General features: G+C 42.9%; 1 protein-coding gene across 1 annotated transcript in view; it reads right to left on the bottom strand.

Annotated features, from left to right (window-relative positions):
* The window catches only part of hfm1 (helicase for meiosis 1), a 91943-nt gene that overhangs the window by 49686 nt on the left and 21136 nt on the right, over positions 1–21121 (bottom strand). Inside the window, exons 14-19 of the mRNA XM_067989575.1 lie at positions 16773–16867; positions 14232–14365; positions 9366–9413; positions 5228–5308; positions 5021–5112; positions 562–668 (exon numbers count right to left, since the gene is read on the bottom strand). Coding sequence (XP_067845676.1) covers positions 562–668; positions 5021–5112; positions 5228–5308; positions 9366–9413; positions 14232–14365; positions 16773–16867 — 557 coding nt within the window. The remainder of the gene's footprint in view (positions 1–561; positions 669–5020; positions 5113–5227; positions 5309–9365; positions 9414–14231; positions 14366–16772; positions 16868–21121) is intronic.

Raw genomic sequence — 21121 nt, 5'->3', positions numbered from 1 at the left:
AAAGAGGCCCCAAAACTTTGCAATATGTGTCAGTTTAGTTTTTAGGAGTTCTTAATAAGTACCAAATGGCGTGTTCTCAAAACTTGTAAAATCTCAATTAAATTGCTTTTTCAAACTACATCTGGAGATTCCATTGTAAGCCAGAAAACTAGGCATCAAGATTTCTTTTCCCCAGATTTGACCACTTTCATTTACAAACACTAGCTGCTGTGAAGATGGTCCACATTCACATAATTTGCTAAAACCCTATTTTTTTCATGGAAAATCATCCTTACTTAAGGTGGTAAACTGTATGTAAACTTTCTAAAACTGGCAAAGCTAAAGACACCAATGAAGCAGGTCTAAATAAGTCACTCATTGCATACTTTCTTGTGATTTATTAAGCTTGCTTAGTTATGCAAAAAGAATATCCTTTCTGAAGTATCTCACATGTAACGTGACCAACATCACCTGATTTGTTCTTGTTCTTGTCTTTGTTTAGTGTGTTAAAAGTCTTTTTCTCATTTACTGTTAGCTGAACATCTGTAAACTTGCAGTTGTAAATAACATGATTGACATTACCTGATAGTAATTCTGTTCTTGTCTTTGTTCAGTGTATTAAGAATCTTCTTCTCATTTACTCTTAGTTGAACATCTGTAAACTCCTTGCAGTTGCAAATTAGTGTGACCTAGCATACAAAGTATAATGTGAGATTTTAAATATGATGAGAGATAAACTTTGATTGTAGTTCAAAGCCAAATGTTGATTGCAGCTGAAAGCTTTTAATTTTTGATAAGTGACTCATTGACATGGGAATCAGTTTGGCTCAAAGTTATTTTAGATGCAGGTCAATGGAGTTGAGGTACAGATCAGTCATGACCTAAATGAATGGTACAGCAGGCTATGTTATGCCAGTGGGGCTATTTAATAAAGATGTTAAAGCTTTGATATTTCAATAATCTCTACTTGCAGACATACATTCTTTTTGTAACAGGGTAGTAAACAAGTCAAAATCCTGCAACCTGCTTCTCCTTTTACACAAAAAGCAAGCTATATGTAAAATTATCTTAAATTTCCAAAAATACATTAAAGCTTTGGGAATATTTTAACACCAGACGTACAGTCAGTAACAACCATGTGCATAAAGTTTGCTCAAATTGACATGCAACTCAACCCTTTATTTAAACAAAATATCAAATCACTCTCTTCTACTTCCTTTTTGTAATAGTTTCCCTATTTTCACACCTAAGGTTAAGTGCCCCATATTCATGCTGTCTTACAAGATAATGAATACCAAACAATTGAGGCATTATGTCGGACTCCTGTCAGCTGATAGGGAATCCCTGTCACCTCTAGCCTGTAATCAATCTTTCCATTTCAACCTTTCTCAGCTTTTTTCTATTTTATTGATATCACTATGGTCAGTACTCCTCTGAATTTTCATCTCTATGCTCCAAATATAAGGAATCTTACAACACCAGGTTATAGTCCAACTGTTTTAGAGAGGGTGAGTCACCTGACGAAGGAGAAAGCCTCCGAAAGCTTGTGATTTTCAAATAGAACAGTTGGACGATAACCTGGTGTTGTAAGATTCCTTACATTTGTCAACCCCAGTCCATCACCGGCATCTCCACATCATGGCCAAATATACAAAATTGCATAAACAAGAAAGATGCAAAGAAAAAGAAAAAGAAACACTGAAAATGCTGGAGACCTGACATAAAACAAAAAGTCCTGGAAATACACAGGTCAGTTAGCATCTGTAAAGAGAAGAGACAGGTTTTTGACTTTCCGGATGTACAACCCTTTATAGTAACTTTCAAAAGGGAATTGGATAAATACTTGAAGGGAAAAAACTTACAGGGCTATGGGGAAAGAGCTGGGAAATGGGACTAATTGGATAACTCTTTCAAAGAGCTGGCACAGCATGATGAGCTAAATGGCCTTCTTCTGTGCTCTGCCTACTGTGGTAATAGGAACAACCCCGGCTTCTCCAGTCTCTCCGCATAACTGAAGTCCCTCATCCCTGGAACCATTCTAGTAAATCTCTTCTGCACCCTCTCTAAGGCCGTGACATTCTTCCTAAAGTGTGGTGCCCAGAATTGAACACAATACTCCAGCTGAGGCCTAACCAGTGTTTTAGAAAGGTTCAACATAACTTCCTTGCTAATGTACTCTATGCCTCTATTAATAAAGCCCAGGATCCCATATGCTTTTTTTTTAACAGCCTTCTCAACCTACCACCTTCAAAGATTTGTGTTTGTGCACCCCCAGGTCTCTCTGATCCTGCACCCCTTTAATATTGTACCACTTAGTTAATATTGCCTTTCCTCATTCTTCCTACCAAAATGCATCACTTCACACTTCTGTGCCTTAAATTTCATCTGCCATGTGTCTTCCCATTTCACCAGTCTGCCTATGTCCTCCTGAAGTCTGTTACTCCTCCACATTGTTTACTACATTTCTGAGTTTCATGTCATCTGTAAATTTTGAAATTATATCCTTTATAGCCAAGTCCAGGTCATTAATATATATCAAGAAGAGCAGTGGTCCTAATACTGACCCCTGGAGAACACCACAGTATAATTCCCTCCAGTCTGAAAAACAACCATTCACCACTACTCTCTGCTTTCTGTCCCTTCGCCAATTTTGTATCCACGCTGCCACTGTCCCATTAATCCCATGGGCTTTAATTTTGCTATCAAGTCTATATGTGGTACTTTATCAAAAGCCCTTTGAACGTCCATATACACAACATCAATCACACTACCCTCATCAACCCTCTCCATCAACGAATTCAATCAAGTTAATCAAACATAATTTTCCTTTAACAAATCCGTGCTGACTTTCATTTATTAGCCCATACTTTTCCAAGTGCCAATTAATTTTGTCCCGGATTATTGTCTCTAAAAGTTTCCTCACCACCGACGTTAGGCTGACTGGCCTGTAATTGTTGGGTTTATCCCTCTCCCCTTTTTGAACAGGGGTGTAACATTTGCAATCTTCCAGTCCTCCGGCACCATAACTAGGGAGCGTTGGAAGATTGTGGCCAGACCCTCCGCAATTTCCACCCTTACTTCCCTCAGTGACCTAGGATGCATCCCATCTGGACTGGGTGACTTTTCTACTGCCAATCTTTTAAGTACCTCCTCTTTATCTATTTTTATCCTATTCAATATCACTACAATGGTAACATCGTCTTCTCCAGTGAAGACGGATGCGAAGTATTCATTTAGTGCCTCAGCCATGCTCTCTGCCTCCACAAGAAGATTTCTTTTTTTGTCCCTAATTGGTCCCACACTTCCTTTGACTACCGTTTTACTATTTATATGTTTATAAAAGACTTTTGGGTTCCCTTTTAGGTTAGCCACAAATCTATTCTCATATTCTCGCTTTGCCCCTCTTATTTCCTTTTTCAGATCTCTATACTTTCTGTATTCAGCCTGGTTCTCTACTGTATTATGAACCTTACATTTGTCATGAGCCTTCTTTTTCTGTTTCATTTTAATCTCTATATCTTTAGTCATCCAGGGAGCTCTAGCTTTGGATGCCCTTCCTTTCCCCCTCGTAGGGATGTGTCTACTCTGTACCTGAACCAACTCCTCTTTGAAGGCCTCCCATTATTCAATTACTGTTTTGCCTACCAATTTTTGATTCCAATCCACCTGGGCAAGATCCCTTTGTTAGTCACTGAAATTTGCCCTCCTCCCGTTAAGCATTTTCACATTTGATTGTTCCTTGTCCTTGTCCATGTCCATAACTATTCTAAACCTAATGATATTATGATCACTGTTCCCCAAATGCTCACCCACTGAACCATGTTCTACCTGCCCCACTTCATTCCCTAGAACTAGATCCAGCATTGTTTTCTTCCTGGTTGAGTTGGAAACACATTGTTCCAAAAAGTTCTACTGAACACATTTCAGGAATTCCTCTCCCTCTTTGCCCTTTATACTGTTCCTGTTCTGCTTAGAGCAGAGAAGGTTAAGGGGAGATTTGATAGAGGCATTCAAAATCATTAAGGGTCTTGATAGAGTAAATAAGGAGAAACTGTCTCCAGTGGCAGAAGGGTCAGTAACCAGAGGACTCAGATTTAAGGTAATTGGTGAAAGAACCAGAGACGACATGAGGAAAAAAAATTTATGCAGCAAGTTGTTACGATCTGGAATGCACTGCCTGAAAGGGTGGTGGAAGCAGATTCAATGATAACTTTCAAAAGGGAATTGGATAAATTCTTGAAGTGGAAAAATTTGCAGGGCTATGGGGAAAGAGCAGGGGAGTGGGGCTGATTGGATAGCTCTTTCAAAGAGCCAGCACAGGCACGATGGTGCTATATCATTCTGTGATTCTATGAATCCATATGCAAATCCTCTGATTTTCTGTAAGCAACGCCACAGGAGTCCTGCCAGATAAATGTTTTGAGTCCGTCAAATTTCAAAGTGTAAAAAGCATGAAAAGTAGAAAAAGAGGCATTTCTTGCTAGTTTCTTCTGATCTGGAATTGGAAGTTTACAAGGGCCTGCAAATCTGCAAACTTCCCTCATCAACAATTAACCTCAGAATGTCATACATAGACAGCAATTATATTATGTGGTCTTATAGGGATATGCTAAACATAACTGCACCTTAGCAGCAGAATAATAAATTGTGCATGACATTATACAATACTCATACCATTATAAAACAGTATATGATCCAACTTCCATAAAGAATGCCATGGGGAATTTGCTAAATTTCTTCACTAATTTTCACTGAATTGGCAAAACTAAACAACTCATTTATATAATCCAATGTAGATATAACTAAACCCTTTCCTGTGAATAAGGTAACCCATCCCAACTAGAAAAATGAAAATTACTACAATGCTAGCAGTTTAATAATCATAGTACTTTTCACTTCCATAGTTTTCAGCAAAATCATTTAAATGTTTTAAAGATCCATATAGAACTTTAATAATATGCAACCTGAGATAGATGCTTATCATTTCTAGACCTTCAATTAAAACTTCCCACTTTTTGCTTAAAATAAGTTATCAAATTACCAGTTCACTTAAAGTTTCACTTCCAGTGACCAAGTAGAAAAGTTTCATTGTAACAAAAGCAATGCAATAGCGAGCCATTAGTCTTCCGGTTTCTATGAAAGATAAAGGAAAAAGTTACCTCATTACACTATCAATAATAGAACCTGTTGTGATGTTTTTAATTAAAAGCAGAAAGGTTTATTAGAATTTATACAAATATATTTTCACCTGTCGGCTTGAAATTGATCTCTTCGTCCATTCTTATCAAACCAATAGAGGACAATGAATGCAAATTCTTCAGGCATAATTCTGTTTCGGTAATAAGAATTGCTATTTATTACACAGCATTAATTTGTTTATAACATCTTACAAATGGACTATTAGCACCTCCAATAAAGCTATCTTTGAGATAGTGGCCCCAAAAATCCACGGGCCATATCAGTTCACCCCGACAGAGCTCTGCCCTCTCGGAGTGCATTTTAGGAATTCAGACACATGCAGCCCCCACCCCCATGATTTAACATCCATTAACTTCAACGGATTAAAAATTGTCGCAAATATGTGCCCAATTTTCCGGATATGTACTCCCGGTGGGCAAGCTCCACACCAAAAGCACAAATATATAAAATAACAAATTTGTAAAATAACTGTAGTGTCGGTGCAAAGTGAAACTTCTTCGCACCGATACTATGCTTGTACCGTAAATGCACCTTGGGTGTTGTTCAGTGTAAATCAACAAACATTGTGACACCCACAGGGAAAGTTATAAGTCAGACAATTACAAGCTAGTATGCTTACTATAAACTGCATCAAAACTCATGTAAGGCATAGATAAAGAAAAACTGTAGAAATAGCTCATTGTACATTCACACTAAGTGTTTATCATTGATACTAAGACAGTTTTAGCTTTGCAGTGGTGCTAAACTTGTAGCACGTAAATTGCGTGCAAAAGTCCAAACCAACTTGGAAGAGTTTCACTTAGGTCTGATTCGAGCTTCAGGCTGCATTTACACTATAGGAGGAATTTTCCTGGGTCTGCGCCCGGACAAACTGCATCACCTAGGTGCAGCAAATACTGGAAAATTAGGTGGGTTGGAGCAAATGCCTATTAAAAAAAACCATCCAATTTTCCATCTGTTCATTTAAATGGAGGAAAATTGTGCAGGTTCCTTTACAGGTGCACACTCCAATCCCCTGATTTTCCGATATTTTTGAGCCTGGGCAATCCAGTGTACCCGGGCACAGACCCAGGAAAATCTCCCTTTATAACTGCAGAGTTGGCGTGAAGTGAAACCGGTTTGCGTCAATGCTTTAGTTGCAGTGTGAATGTACCTTCATTCATATTCCACCAGCACCTATCAGTGCTTGTAGTATTTCCAAGACCATACTTTTGAAAGGAATATTTAATTTTCTTGTGCTTGATCTGGATTTTGCTGTGTGGTTTGCAACACTTTGAAAGGATGGAATTGGTTACCAGTCTAAGAAAACGAATGGTTGGAAAATCATGGGCTCGGAATGCAGAATCTCCCGATAAGTGTTTCTAGTGCATACCAGGAATGCTGAAATCCGGGCCAATGTATCCTCATGATGGAAAAAACAAATGTTGTTACGTATTTTGGCCTCCTGCTAGCGGCCAAGAAATTACAGAATCTGCTATTTTGATATTTAAGTAAGGACCTGTATTTATATAGTGCCTTTCATGACCTTAGGATGTCCCAAAGCACTTCACAGCCAATGAAGTAGTTTTGAATTGTAGTTACTGATGTAATGTAGGGAAACACAGCAGCCAATTTGTGCACAGCAAGGTCCCACAAATAGCAATGAGATAAATGATCACATAATCTGTTTTAGTGATGTTTGTTAAGGAATAAATATTGCCCATTACACTGAGAGAACTCCCCTGCTCTTCTCCGAATAGTGCCATGGGATCTTTTACATCCATCTGAGAGGGCAAATGGGGCTTGATTTAACATCTCATTCAAAAGAAAGCACCTAATCGAGGTTGACACTTCAGTGCAGCACTCCCCCAGTACTGCAATGAAGTGTCAACCTAGATTAGGTGCTCAAATCTCTGGAGTGGGGCTTGAACTCATGGCCTGATTCAAAGGTGTGAATGCTGCCACTGAGCCAAGGCTGACACCTTTATCAATAAACCCAACAAAAGCACTGATAACATAAATCGAGTTGACAAATTATCACTTACATATAAAATTGTAAACAATTTTACAACACCAAGTTATAGTCCAGCAATTTTATTTTAAATTCACAAGCTTTCGGAGATTCTCTCCTTCCTCAGGTAAATGTTCAGGATCTCCTTGAAGCCTACGCATTTATACATATTGAATAATACATGGTGTTTACAGACTGCCCCTGCAACTGCCCGTTGCCAAGGCAATCACCGTGTTCAGACAGAGAGGTGTCATCTGCAGAACCCCCGAATACACATTCAACAAAAAAACAAACAGGGAAAAAAAACAGAGAAAAAAAAACACAGAGAGGGGCAGAAACATCCGGAAGGCAGAGAGAGCCAGCAAATGACCCATTATATTAAAAACAGATAACATTTGTTCGCTGGTGGGGTAACGTGTAGCGTGACATGAACCCAAGATCCCGGTTGAGGCCGTCCTCATGGGTGCGGAACTTGGCTATCAATTTCTGCTCGACGATTTTGCGTTGTCGTGTGTCTCGAAGGCCGCCTTGGAGTACGCTTACCCGAAGGTCGGTGGATGAATGTCCATGACTGCTGAAGTGTTCCCCGACTGGGAGGGAACCCTCCTGTTTGGCGATTGTTGCGCGGTGTCCGTTCATCCGTTGTCGCAGCGTCTGCATGGTCTCGCCAATGTACCATGCTCTGGGGCATCCTTTCCTGCAACGTATGAGGTAGACAACGTTGGCCGAGTCACAGGAGTATGAACCATGCACCTGGTGGGTGGTGTCATCTCGTGTGATGGTGGTATCGACACAGATACCACCATCACACGAGATGACACCACCCACCAGGTGCATGGTTCATACTCCTGTGACTCGGCCAACGTTGTCTACCTCATACGTTGCAGGAAAGGATGCCCCAGAGCATGGTACATTGGCGAGACCATGCAGACGCTGCGACAACGGATGAACGGACACCGCGCAACAATCGCCAAACAGGAGGGTTCCCTCCCAGTCGGGGAACACTTCAGCAGTCATGGACATTCATCCACCGACCTTCGGGTAAGCGTACTCCAAGGCGGCCTTCGAGACACACGACAACGCAAAATCGTCGAGCAGAAATTGATAGCCAAGTTCCGCACCCATGAGGACGGCCTCAACCGGGATCTTGGGTTCATGTCACGCTACACGTTACCCCACCAGCGAACAAATGTTATCTGTTTTTAATATAATGGGTCATTTGCTGGCTCTCTCTGCCTTCCGGATGTTTCTGCCCCTCTCTGTGTTTTTTTTTCTCTGTTTTTTTTCCCTGTTTGTTTTTTTGTTGAATGTGTATTCGGGGGTTCTGCAGATGACACCTCTCTGTCTGAACACGGTGATTGCCTTGGCAACGGGCAGTTGCAGGGGCAGTCTGTAAACACCATGTATTATTCAATATGTATAAATGCGTAGGCTTCAAGGAGATCCTGAACATTTACCTGAGGAGGATTTCTCTGTTTTTTTTCCCTGTTTGTTTTTTTGTTGAATGTGTATTCGGAGGTTCTGCAGGTAACACCTCTCTGTCTGAACACAGTGATTGCCTTGGCAACGGGCAGTTGCAGGGGCAGTCTGTAAACACCATGTATTATTGTTCAATATGTATAAATGCGTAGGCTTCAAGGAGATCTTGAAACATTTGCCTGAGGAAGGAGAAAATCTCCGAAAGCTTGTGAATTTAAAATAAAATTGCTGGACTATAACTTGGTGTTGTAAAATTGTTTACAATTTACCTGAGGAAGGAGAGAATCTCCGAAAGCTTGTGAATTTAAAATAAAATTGCTGGACTATAACTTGGTGTTGTAAAATTGTTTACAATTGTCAACCCCAGTCCATCACCGGCATCTCCACATCATGACTACATATAAAATGGGCTACTTTTCCTTTTCTATCAAGTAATTAAATGTCAGCACTAAATTACACTGAATAGTAGGATTGCTGAATACACTGTTGTTTAAGGAACTACAGGTCTCTGGGCAGAACACTGACTTGAATGGAAAGGAAAATTAGGTAGGGTGTATAACATGCGGCTGATCCAATAGAGCCAGTTTTATACCCCTGCTAAAGTTGAAAGTTCCACCCTATAGTATTGTTGATATGTGCTTTAATATTTCAAATTGGGAAAGAGATTCCTATAATCTGTTTCAATGACAAAGAAAGGATTAAAAGTGGTATATAGTACCTTGCAACTTTGCTTCAATTCCAGCTCTATCAAGTCCAGTAGCAAAACCTCAGGAAAAAAATATAGATGTTCTTATGTTTGAAATCATTGCGCACTTAATGGTTTTAAATATTGTTTGTTCATTTGTACGTATGTATTACATTTAACAACTATTAGATCATGACAAAAATCCATTGGGATGAATATTAGCTGTATCATATTAGATTAATGCATTAATTTGAAATTCCTTTGTCTGTTACTTTAACAGAGACATTGGCCCCGACATTACCAGGGAGGCAGGATGGCAGCGGGGGAGGGGGCGACTGGGCGCGTGGGTAACTCGCCCAGTAAAATCCGTCCGTTCCCCATGCGATTGCGGGTAAATTGAAGACAATTACCGTGGCTTCCGGGTTTCCCGTCGTCAACCTGCGCAGCGGGCGGACTGCGCACCCGCATCACAGGCTGTCAGATGGAAGAGCCCTACTTAAAGGGGCAGTCCTCCAAACCTGCTCCTGGAGCAAACAACCAAAATTATACAATGGAGCAGACCAAGGGAAAGGCTGCTCCCAGATTTACTGATGCCTCACTCCAGGTCCTACTGGATGGGGTGAGGAGGAGGAAGGATATTTTCTACCCAGCGGACGGGAGGAAGTGGCCTGCCTCTGCCACCAAGAAGGCTTGGCTCAAGGTGGCAGAGGAGGTCACCAGCAGCAGCAACGTCTCCTGCAGCTGGATACAGTGCAGGAAGCGCTTCAATGACCTAACTAGGTCAGCCAAAGTGAGTACACTTACTCATTCTCCTACACTCCATCTTCCACATCACCGCCCCCACCCCACAACTCATTCTGCACTGCCAACACTACTCTATCACATCACTCCTCACACCCACTCAAAGCTCATCCTCAACTTACCTGCACTTCCTCACCTCCCCAGTACTCATCCCACCACTACCACTCAACCCAATCCTCATACAGTGTCATGGCTCTGTCTCATACTCACCCTCTGATGCATCCCTTTCACGGTCAGCCTCACCCAAACCAATGCATTCAGCGGTTGGCCACATCACCATCCCTCACTCATTCCTCTCTACTTTCTCCCCTTATAGAAGAGAGTCCAGAATGCACGGGAGAGGGCGAAGACCGGAGGGGGGCCGCAACATCTGGTCATCCTCACAGACGCGGAGCAGGAGGCTCTGGAACTAAGCAGCACCCTCGAGTGCCTGTCCGACGGGGATGCAGAGACTGCCACCCGACAAACGGCTGGTGACAGAACTTTAACATTCAGCACTCACAATAGCAAATTATGTTAGCATGCCTTGCTATCTTCAGCACCTCAACGTCTGTCATCATGCTTAATATTGCCTCTCTTACAGGGCCTTCAGCGACTGCTGTGACAGCGGAGGGCAATTCCTAAGAGGACCTGCCGGCCTCTGAGGGGGCACCGTCACATCTGGGCGAGCCATCCACCAGCGCAGATACACACACCTCGGTGGGGCCACTCTTCACTTAGTTGGGGTCGCACATGGTGAGTCGCCACACAAATGAGCACGACCAGACACTGGTGGCAGGGGCAGCTGTGGAGAGCCTGCATCGGTGGGAGCACTCTTCTCCAGGCTCTGCTCAGCTGGACACAGATGCTGAACCCTGGGGGCCATCCATGAAAAGGAGAATGATCGAGGGGCAGCAGCACATTTGCGAGGTGCTGGAACAAATGCCACGCACACTCTCCACAATCACGCAGAGGATGGAGGAGTCCAACACCTGCATGAGCGGAATGGTGGCACAGGTACAGGAGGGAATCTCTGAGATACTGTCACAAGGATGTGAGGGCATCTCTGAGATAGTGTCGCGGGTAAATGCAGGAATGTCTGCGATGGAGGGAAGGCTAGCCTCCATGGAGCTTCAAGCACGGCTCACCAATGAGTTCATTGAGACCCTGACAATGGCCCTTCGGACTCAGGATGATCAACATTGTGCCGCCCTAAACAGGCAGGTAGATACTCTGGCACTGGCCTTACAAGGCTTTACACATGTCCTCCAAACTGTCATCCAGCACAGTGGTAGGAGTGGTGTGGGCTGGCCCGGGGAGGGAAGATGGCGAAAGGGGACATGGAAGTGGGGACACCACTCAAAGCGCCCCCACGTCTCACCTGTTGCCCCACTCTCAACCAGTACCCGCAATGCTGCCTCCTCTCCAGGTGGCCGAGTCTGCCCCTGCACATGTGCAGGTGGAGCAGTCTTTGGAGGGACCCTCATGGGCACCGAAACCCAGTGGGCATAGGCCCAAAGCATCTAATCGGTCAGGGCATGAACAAGAGCAACCTGCCACTACCTCTGCTGCAGCCACAGGGGAGGCACCACGTAGGAGTACTCGTAAGCGTAAGGCAAAGGTTTTGTGAGCACAAAGGGGATGCACAAGGCTATTTGACGGTTTGTCATGTTCTTTTATTTATATTTGATTTTTGTGGTTCACCATGAACACCCACACTTGATGCCACCCACTGGGTCACTCTACAGTGGGTGTATGTGTACTTGCACGACTATTTTGTGCACGGGGCGATGGGGGGTGCTGGTATGGCCGCTGCTCTGTCCAGGTGGTGAGGTCTTGATTCTTCACACTGTCTGATGTTAGGAGAACCGTTCACATATCAGTGACTCCCTGGCCTCACGAACAGCCAGGTGAGCCGCTATTCTGCCCATGAGCTGCGCCTCCTCGTCCTCCTCCTCAACATGGGTGGCAGATGTGGATGAGGCCTCCTCCAGCGGCACCCCTCTCTGTTGTGCCCTGTTGTACAGGGCACAGCAGACGACGATAATGCATCCCACTCTGTCTGGTGCGTATTGAAGCAGTCCCTCAAAACGATCAAGGCACCTGAAGCGCATCTTGAGCAGCCCTATAGCATGCTCAATTGTAGACCTGGTAGCGATGTGACTGTCGTTATATTGACGCTGTTGCTCGGTGGTGGGGTTCCTCAGAGGTGTCATGAGCCATGTGCGCAGGGAGTATCCCTTGTCCCCGAGGAGCCAGCCCTTGCGGGTATTCAGTGCGTGGAAGAGGGGCTGGATGTTGGACTCCCGGAGGATGAAGGAATCTTGGCAGCTGCCAGGGTATCTGGCGCACTAGTGAAGGAATCTCCTGCGGTGATCACAGAGTGTTGATGGAGTGATAGCCCTTCCTGTTAATGAACAGTCCTGGCTCGTGTGGAGGTGCTCGTATCGCTATATGGGTGCAATCGATTACACCCTGCACCCGTGGGAAGCCAGCCACAGTGTGGAATCCCATTGCCCTCTCCGTCTGGCTGAGGTCATCCAAGGGGAAGTTGACATAGTGCGAGGCCCTGCGAAACAAGCTGTCGGTGACCTGCCTTATGCACTTGTGTGCAGACGACTGAGAACCCCGGCGATGTCCCCGGTGGCACCCTGGAACGATCTGGAGGCGAAGAAGTTGAGGGCAGTGGTGACTTTGACAGTGACAGGTAAGAAGGTGATGCTTGGGCCAGCTGGGAGCAGCTCAGCATGAAGGAGGCTGCTGATGTCCGCGACAACCTGGCGACTGACTCTGAGCCTTCGTATGCACTGCTCCTCAGAGAGATCCAGGAAGCTGAACCTCGGTGTGTAGACCCTGTGGCAACGGTAGTGCCTCCTGCGACGTCACTTTCCCTGTTGTGCAGGTGCCTGTGGCGCAGCATTGTGTTGTGGAGCTCCACGTGGCGGAGGTGGACGGCGTGCCTGGTGATGTTGCTCATCCTCGGATGAAGTGATGAATGCAGCTATGGCGCCCCCCCCCCACTTCCTGACTTTGTAAATTTGAGGGGGTCCACAAAGTAGGTAAATGTGTTTGCACAGCAGAGTTTAGGGTATAAATTAAGAATTTTGAGTGGAAAGGCAAAGATGTTGCAGCCAAAACTTTGTCTGAAGTGACAGAGTGCCCTGCTGCAATAAATGAGGTTTTCCCCCCACCTGTCAAATAATCCCTTGCATCTCTCACTGGCTGCTGGCTTAAACACTTCTGCCTCAACAGGGAGTGTTTCCCACAGCACGGGAAACACGCTGAGGATCCTTCAAAATTGCACCCCTGCCAAAATTTCCACTCAATGAGGTCTGTCAAGTACCTCAACTATTTACCTAACTATCTAAAGCAGCATCCCGCCAGCTTTAATTACCGATGGGAGTCCCGCATTCGGGAGCTGCACGCGCACCTGAACGCGTCACAGGGGAACCCGGAAGTCAGCGGGTTGGAACTGGGTTCCGAACCCACTCCGCGATTCCGCCATTTTAGGAGCCCCCTCCCCCGCCCCCAAAGCACCCGCTCGGCCATCCGAAAATCAGGCCCATTAACTCATTTACTTAGAATAAACTGATATTGTCTCTATGAAATTGCACCTTCACTGTGATTCTGGTTATATATAAGGCTGTTGTTTGACCAGAGTGCAGAAAATCCAAATAGAGTATAGTGGGTCAACAAATGAGGAAGAATTTACATTTTTGCGCTCATCATGGTCAGGGTTGACAGGTAGGGGTGTGGAATACTTTACCAAGTTGTGCATCCCCTTTCAGCAGTCCCAGGTCCAGTATTACATGGGCGGGATGAGAATAAAGCATCTTCTGACCAACTCAAAGTAGATCAATTGCAACCTCTAAATAATATCCCCTTTCTTTTATTTCTTGTACCTTTCTAAAATGCTGCATTACAGGAAGTTTTGTTTATATTCACTATGTATTAGGTTGAGATTGCCCAAACTCATTGTACATCAGACCATTACAGCTAGCAGAGACAGAACTTCAATCTCATCAATCTGGACCAGATTTGAATACAAATCCAAGAAGTGAAAAGACAGTATTCTAATCTAACATGCCACACGTTCTGTTAGGAAGTATTAATTCTTACCATAGTGATTTGGATTTTTAAGAGCTCTTATGTAAAGAAATGTTGATCGTATCCACTCCAAAGCCACATTGACATCAGTGATGGTGTTCAGTATTATTTCTGCATTCAAATGTTCAACAAGATGCTTGTGTAAGCTAACAATGGAAAGAAGTGTGAGACCTCAAAATTCATAACCTTGTACTTGTTATCTCGCAATTTCAGATGAAACCTCTTGAAATATTTTATATTTAATAGTTTTATTCAAGAAATCTAGAACCATAACATTGATATAAAATGGGTTACCAAAAAATATACAAACTGTCCAGTGACATTCACTAGCATTAATCAGCAGCACCTCAGTCATTTTTCTGTCTTCTTTTTATTTTTCTTCTGATATTCGTTCAATCCCTCCATGAAGGTACCTAGTCTCTACTGGTTACCCACAGTGACACAGCTAAGATTAGGAAGTCAGTAATTACATAGATTAACTTTTGTCATACCACTCCACCATGTCAAACAATGGTCTGCAAAATACTGCAACAGCACACTGCTCAATTACATTGCATTTCTACTCCTTATTTCTTTCTCATCCACGAGATACGAAAGATCTCGGGTGGTACAGTTCATAATGAGTTGAAGGAGCAACTGAGAGGTGAAAATTGGGTCATGCCTGACAAAGCCAGAAGGTGGGTGGACTATGCTCGCACTCAGCGGGCAGCGAGTGAGCATGAGCCAGAACGAATAGCATGAAGGGTTTCCATGTGAAGTAGGTTTAGGCCAGAAGTGGCACATCACTGGCACAAACCAACACAGTGTTGTGCTGGACACATGAGGCTGATCCCCTGTATCAGGGATCTGAGTTACAAGGAAAGACTGGGTAGACTTGGACTTCTCAGCATAAATGGAGGTGCCTGAGAGGCGATCCTATAGAGGTATATAAGATTATTAAGATTGTAAAAGGTTAACCCAGAATATTACTTTAAATTAAAGTGTGGGAGTAGTATTAGCAGACATGGGTTCAAACAAGTAAATAGTAATTTTAGAACTGGCAATCAGGAAGAAAAAATTCACATAAAGAGTGATCAACATGTGACATAAATTCCCAGATAGTGGAAGAGCCTTGGAATTATTTAAGAAACAATTGGATGCTGCCATGGGAGGACATTAGGATCTCCCTGGATGGATGAAATAAGATGGGCTGAATGGCCTTCCTCATTCATAATTATCCTGTGATCTTGTGATGTGGTTGAGGTCAGAAACATCTGCAATCTAGAAGGGATCTCTACAACTCACATCTTTGCACTGGTAGCACTACATCTCCAGTGACAGATAAGTTGTTAGTGCACACTATATAGGTGCAAATCCCAAATTGTTTGTGCTGATATGTGCTTATTGTAGTATCTGTAGCATTGTGCAGTGTATTGTTGACCTCCATATGCTCTATCTTCATCTATGGAAAGAAAACATTCGGAGTGTATGACTAAGCCCTCATAACAACATCGACAATGAAATGCAACATTTATGGACAGATTCAGATAAGAATGACATCCATTTTTACAGTTTCAAAATATATTAATAGTTTTCAATATAATAAGCTACTGACATGTTATATTGAGTCAGCATACATTTAGATTAACTTACTAGGATGCCTGAAGCAGGCTCACAGTTCGGAGTTTACAACATCCTTTCAAGGGTAATAACTTTGTCATCTTCAGTTCTGATTATCACAGCTGTTTCACCTATAGTGATACTCCTAATGTTGCTCTCCTCGCTTGCTGGTTGAATGCAATCTTTGTGATCTCCTTGACTTCAGTAAAATATGTTCATACTCTATACAAGGTTGTTTTATTTCATGAGAGTGCATTTAACCACAAAACAGTCCCCTGATCCGTGAGTTAGGGGGTTGAAATCTATGCCAAAAATTCAGGCATTCTAGGCACTGATTTTTTCCACCACAATGCCCACTGTCTAATCAATACATCTGGGATTCTTTGTTTATTTTGATCTAATGGATCATTTTCCTATCAGCTCTGTCAATTGTATGCCATATGGTTAAAGTTAGCCATGTTGCGTAGATGCTTAATTCTTATGATTACTGATCTCTGATGATTGGCTTGCTTAGTTTATTACTGGTCGTATGTTAAAACTCAGTGGAACTGAAAACAAAGCATGGCTAGCTCAGTGATCACAATTACCACCAACTGCAATCCTGTCTAAAATGCATTTACATTTGACAGTCTGAAAATAGAGCACTTTAAGATTCTAAATCAACAAAGTAATTTTTTTCAGCTTTTCATTCCCTATTTACCTGAACAGATTTCTTGTCCAAACTCCTGACAAGCCTCTCCCCAAAACATTGAACCACACACAAAACCTACAGATAAAAGCTTTGATCATTCATCTGTGCAATATCTGTACACATGCGGACGACAGAACGTGTTCAAAATCATAATGGTATTGTAATCTGGAGTGGCATTTTTCTTGAAACTGCTTCTTTGTACAAAGACTTTTCTGCATGCGTGCTGTGTATGTGATTTAAACCAATCATATATATTAGAATACCTGCTCTCTATGGTATGTGTTCCATTTAACATCTGTGTGTACTTGTCCTTTGTTTGGGTCCTCGTCATGATAACGACTGTGGCTGTTGTGTCAAACTGAAAGAAATTACAGAAAATATTCAAGAATTAAGAATATTCTTCATATATTTATACATATACATGCTGCAAACTGTATGGCCTCGATTTTCTTGATCCCACCTCTATAGGGTAGGTCTTCTTCCCACTGTTTTGACCCTGCCATGATCTCAGCCCAGTTTCCTGGGTTGGGGGTTATTAGGTATTCATTACAGGCTCCCGGGGGGAATGCTGCCAGCTCTAGGGTTGCCAACTCTTGTTGGATGTATCCCTGGAGGTTTGATTACATGACATTTGATCATGTGACCATCTCCAGGACCACCCTGTTTTTAATCTAAATATTATTTTTAAATATTCTGCAGAGCGCATGTCACTTGCCCTTAAACCTTGCTTCCTGTTGTTCCAATTTTGGGTCACTCTTTTGTCAATGCCAGCTAGTACTTTAGTAAATGTTTACTCTGTTGCTCTTTCATAGTGTTCCTGCAATTTTGCTAGAAATAGCACAGGGAGAATCATAGAAAATTTACGGCACAGAAGGAGGCCATTCGGCCCATCGTGTCCGTGCTGGCTGAGAAACGAGCCACCCGGCCTAATCCCACTTTCCCGCATTTGGTCCGTAGCCCTGTAGGTCACAGCTCTTCGTGTGCACATCCAGGTATTTTTTTTAAACGAGTTGAGGGTTTCTGCCTCTACCACCCTCTCAGGCAGTGAGTTCCAGACCCCCACCACCATCTGGGTGAAAATATTTTTCCTCATTTCCACTCTGATCCTTCTACCAATCACTTGAAATCTATGCCCCCTGGTTATTGACCCCTCCGCAAAGGGAAATAGGTCCTTCCTATCTACTCTATCTTGGCCCCTCATAATTTTGTACACCTCAATCAAATCACCCCTCAGCCTTCTCTGTTCCAAGGAAAACAACCCCAGCCTATTCAATATGTCACCATAGCTAAAATACTCCAGTCCTGGCAACATCCTCATAAATCTCCTCCGCACCCTCTCTAGTGAAATTACATCCTTCCTGTAATGTGGTGACCAGAACTGTACACAGTACTCAGTTTATAAACCCATTTAAGATTTTGCTACACATAACAATCACAGGAATTCTTTCCCAATGTGATTTTCCTTGTGATTCGATACTATCTCCCCGAACATTTCTTGTGCAAATAAATAACACTGTACATAAAACAAAAAATGATTTTTAAGACTCTTGGAAAGGATCAATATGTAGCAATATAAACAGGATCGCATTGTTCCATGGCATGTTAGAAAGAGACAGCACTGTACCAAATGCCACAACTGATCACAGGTAATTTTCAATACAAGCTGAACAATGACACTTACCCGTCACAATCATAAATGCAATTGAACTGCTCTGCAGAAGTATCACTAAACCCCCAATCCAAGCTGACAGCACTGCGCAACAGAGCAAGCCAGACCCTCTTGCATCAGACTGGATTGCTATGAGTGCAAAGCACAAATATAAAAGTAATTTTTCCACGAAATTAAATCAGTACCATTCTCCAACAGATCAGATAAGAACAGGACTTGAGACTACAGAAGATGAGGAATGAAGAATAAAAACTTGAAGCTTCTTTCCCTTATGACTGAAATTTGATGCTGCTGCAAGGTATTCGGGCAGAAATTGCTTGCAAAATAACAGTGAGCTCAACAGCACTCACCGTTATGCTGCAAGCAATTTCTGCCCCAATACCTTGCAGCAGTGTCAAGTTTCAGCCATAAAGGAAAGAAGCTTCAAGTTTTTATTCTTCATTCCTCATCTTCTGTAGCCTGTCGCCGGCAAACATCCAGAAATCCGAAACTTGCTCCGGCTGGTTCACCGGCGATATGACCGCTTCGAATTAAAAGTATCTCACCCGCTGCAATCAGTGAAATCATTGAACCAGGGCCAATTTGCTCATCTGCCCAACTGGAAAGTAACTAATATCACCACAAAACAGGTACGTTTAAATATACCAGGTCTAAACTAAGTATTAACACCGCAGTAAGTCTTAATGACTGCCAAACAATTAAAAATTAACTTTTAAAAATGTGGAGTCTCATTACTCCTTATTTTAATAGTTTTTGGTCGTAAAAAATATTTTTCTTAAAAATTAAAAAATGTTTTTTTTTACTTTTCCCTTCTGTCTCTTTTATTTAATTCAATTATTTCTCACCCTCTCTTTTTTCGCTGTCTATAACTGTTCTTACAATGATTTTAATGTTGTACCTCTCACTTCCTGGTTTTCATGTTGGAAGCCTGCAGAGACAGTTTCGCAGCTGGTCAAAAATGCTGCAATCTGATTGGTAGAGGGGAGAGTGTGATCCTGTTGTTTCTCCCACAGGTCCTAGCTTTGCTTGAACTGACACTGGGCTCTTCTCCACTTCCTATTCGAGGACGTGCCCGAAGTAAAGACCGCGGTAAGTTAATGGGTTAGTATAAATCTATGAAGCAACGAGCACAGTTGGTTCGCCGGTCTGAGAAATTTCTGCCCCATTGTCCCACAATACAGGCTGCTTATTACTTCTTACTGCAAGGGCTTTACTTGCTTGAATTAGGCTTGGGGATTGATCTTTGAGCAGCTATTAGTGGACTTAGGTTTTATCTACCAATGGAAGTGCAGATTACAGCTCTAGACTTTGGAGGCGCGCAGGCACGAGTCACCAGTCGAAAGTACTTTTCTCCCAGGCTGCAGGCAGTAGTGCCCGGCAGATCGATCCTCAATTCCGAAAACTCCCAGCTAACCCGGGAGGATTGGCAACACGAGCCAGCCCATTCCACTTCCAGCCTCCTACCCCACTGGAATAGCAGGCCAAATGTTTGCTGCTGGGTTTCACCTTTCAAACCACACATAACTGAGAATGGTAACTCATATAGAGAGTTGCTGGGAGGAATCCATCGCCTAACAGTCTGTGGTGGAGGACATCATCAGATCAATCGACTATATCACTTACACAATACATAAATGTTAGAAAAAATGAGGGCATCCAGGGTGTGGGTTCACATCCACAGTTCCCACACGGCAATATTGTAATCTCAGCCAGGAAGACATGACAAGTAAAATCAAACGGAGGCAATTTTAACTTTCTCTGATCAGTGGGAACGGAATGGGGGAGCAGTTAAAATGGAGCAGCTCAATTTCTCTCTCCATTCCTGCCAACCTGCGATTTTAACGCTGCTGGTTTTGGTGGCAGATGAGGCTCCCACTAGATTCCGGCAGGAGTCTCGTTAATAAATACAAATTGGGGTCCCTTGATGTATACAAGACCCTGACCATGCAGCATGTAAAAACTGTACCAGCCTATTTTTTCTTGCATTTTACTACATAGTTTTAATGGATCGAGGGATCATGCGAGGGGTGCGTAGGGATCCCAAATATGTTTGGTGCCTAAGCCCCAAGAATTCTTAATCCAATGAGCCTGTTCTGCCATTCTATTAGATCAGCTTTTTTTTCAAAGTGTTGGGACATCTGAGAGGTCCTAAGCAATAGAGAAAGAAGGGGCTCCATATCCCTTTATAGCCTTACCTAACAAAAAATATATTGCTCTCAATCTTGAGAATTTCAATTTACCCAAAATGCCTTTTGGGGTAGAGATTTCCAGATTCCACCTGCACTGTGTGAAAAAATGCTTCCTGATTTCACTCCTAATCGGCCTAGCTCTAATTTTAAGATTGTGCCCCATTGTTCTGGATTCAACCACCAGAGGAACTCGTTTCTCTGTATCTACCCTATTGAATCCCTTTATCATTTTAAACACCTTGATAAGATCTTCCCTCAACCTTCTAAACTCAAGGGAATACCAAGGGAATACAAACCAAGTTTATGCAACTTGTCCTCATAACTTAACCCATTATACCCCAGTACTATTCTGGTGAATCTGCACTGCACCCTCTCCAAAGCCAATATATCCTTCCTTCGATGGGGTGCCCAAAACTGAACACAGTACTCCAGATGGGGTCTGACCAAGGCACTCTATAACTGAAGCATCACTTCCTCAGTTTTGAATTCCAACCTCCTAGAGATAAAGGCCAACATTAGCCTTTTTGATTGTATTTTGTATGTGTGCACTAGCAGTTATTGATTTGTGTACATAGATACCTAAATCCCTTTGCTCCTTCACAGTTCCTAGTCTCTCCCATTAAGAAAATATTCTGATTTGTCTTTCTCAGATTCAAAGTGGAGGACCTCAAATGTTCCCACATTGAACTCCATGTGCTTTAGTCTGCCGATGTCATTTTGTAACTTCCTGCTCCCATCTATGCCTCCTAACTCT

Source organism: Heptranchias perlo, chromosome 9, assembly GCF_035084215.1.
Source record: "Heptranchias perlo isolate sHepPer1 chromosome 9, sHepPer1.hap1, whole genome shotgun sequence".
Classification (NCBI taxonomy): domain Eukaryota; kingdom Metazoa; phylum Chordata; class Chondrichthyes; order Hexanchiformes; family Hexanchidae; genus Heptranchias; species Heptranchias perlo.
The sequence above is the reverse complement of the archived record's forward strand: the minus strand, read 5'-3'. Positions and strand labels throughout refer to the sequence as shown.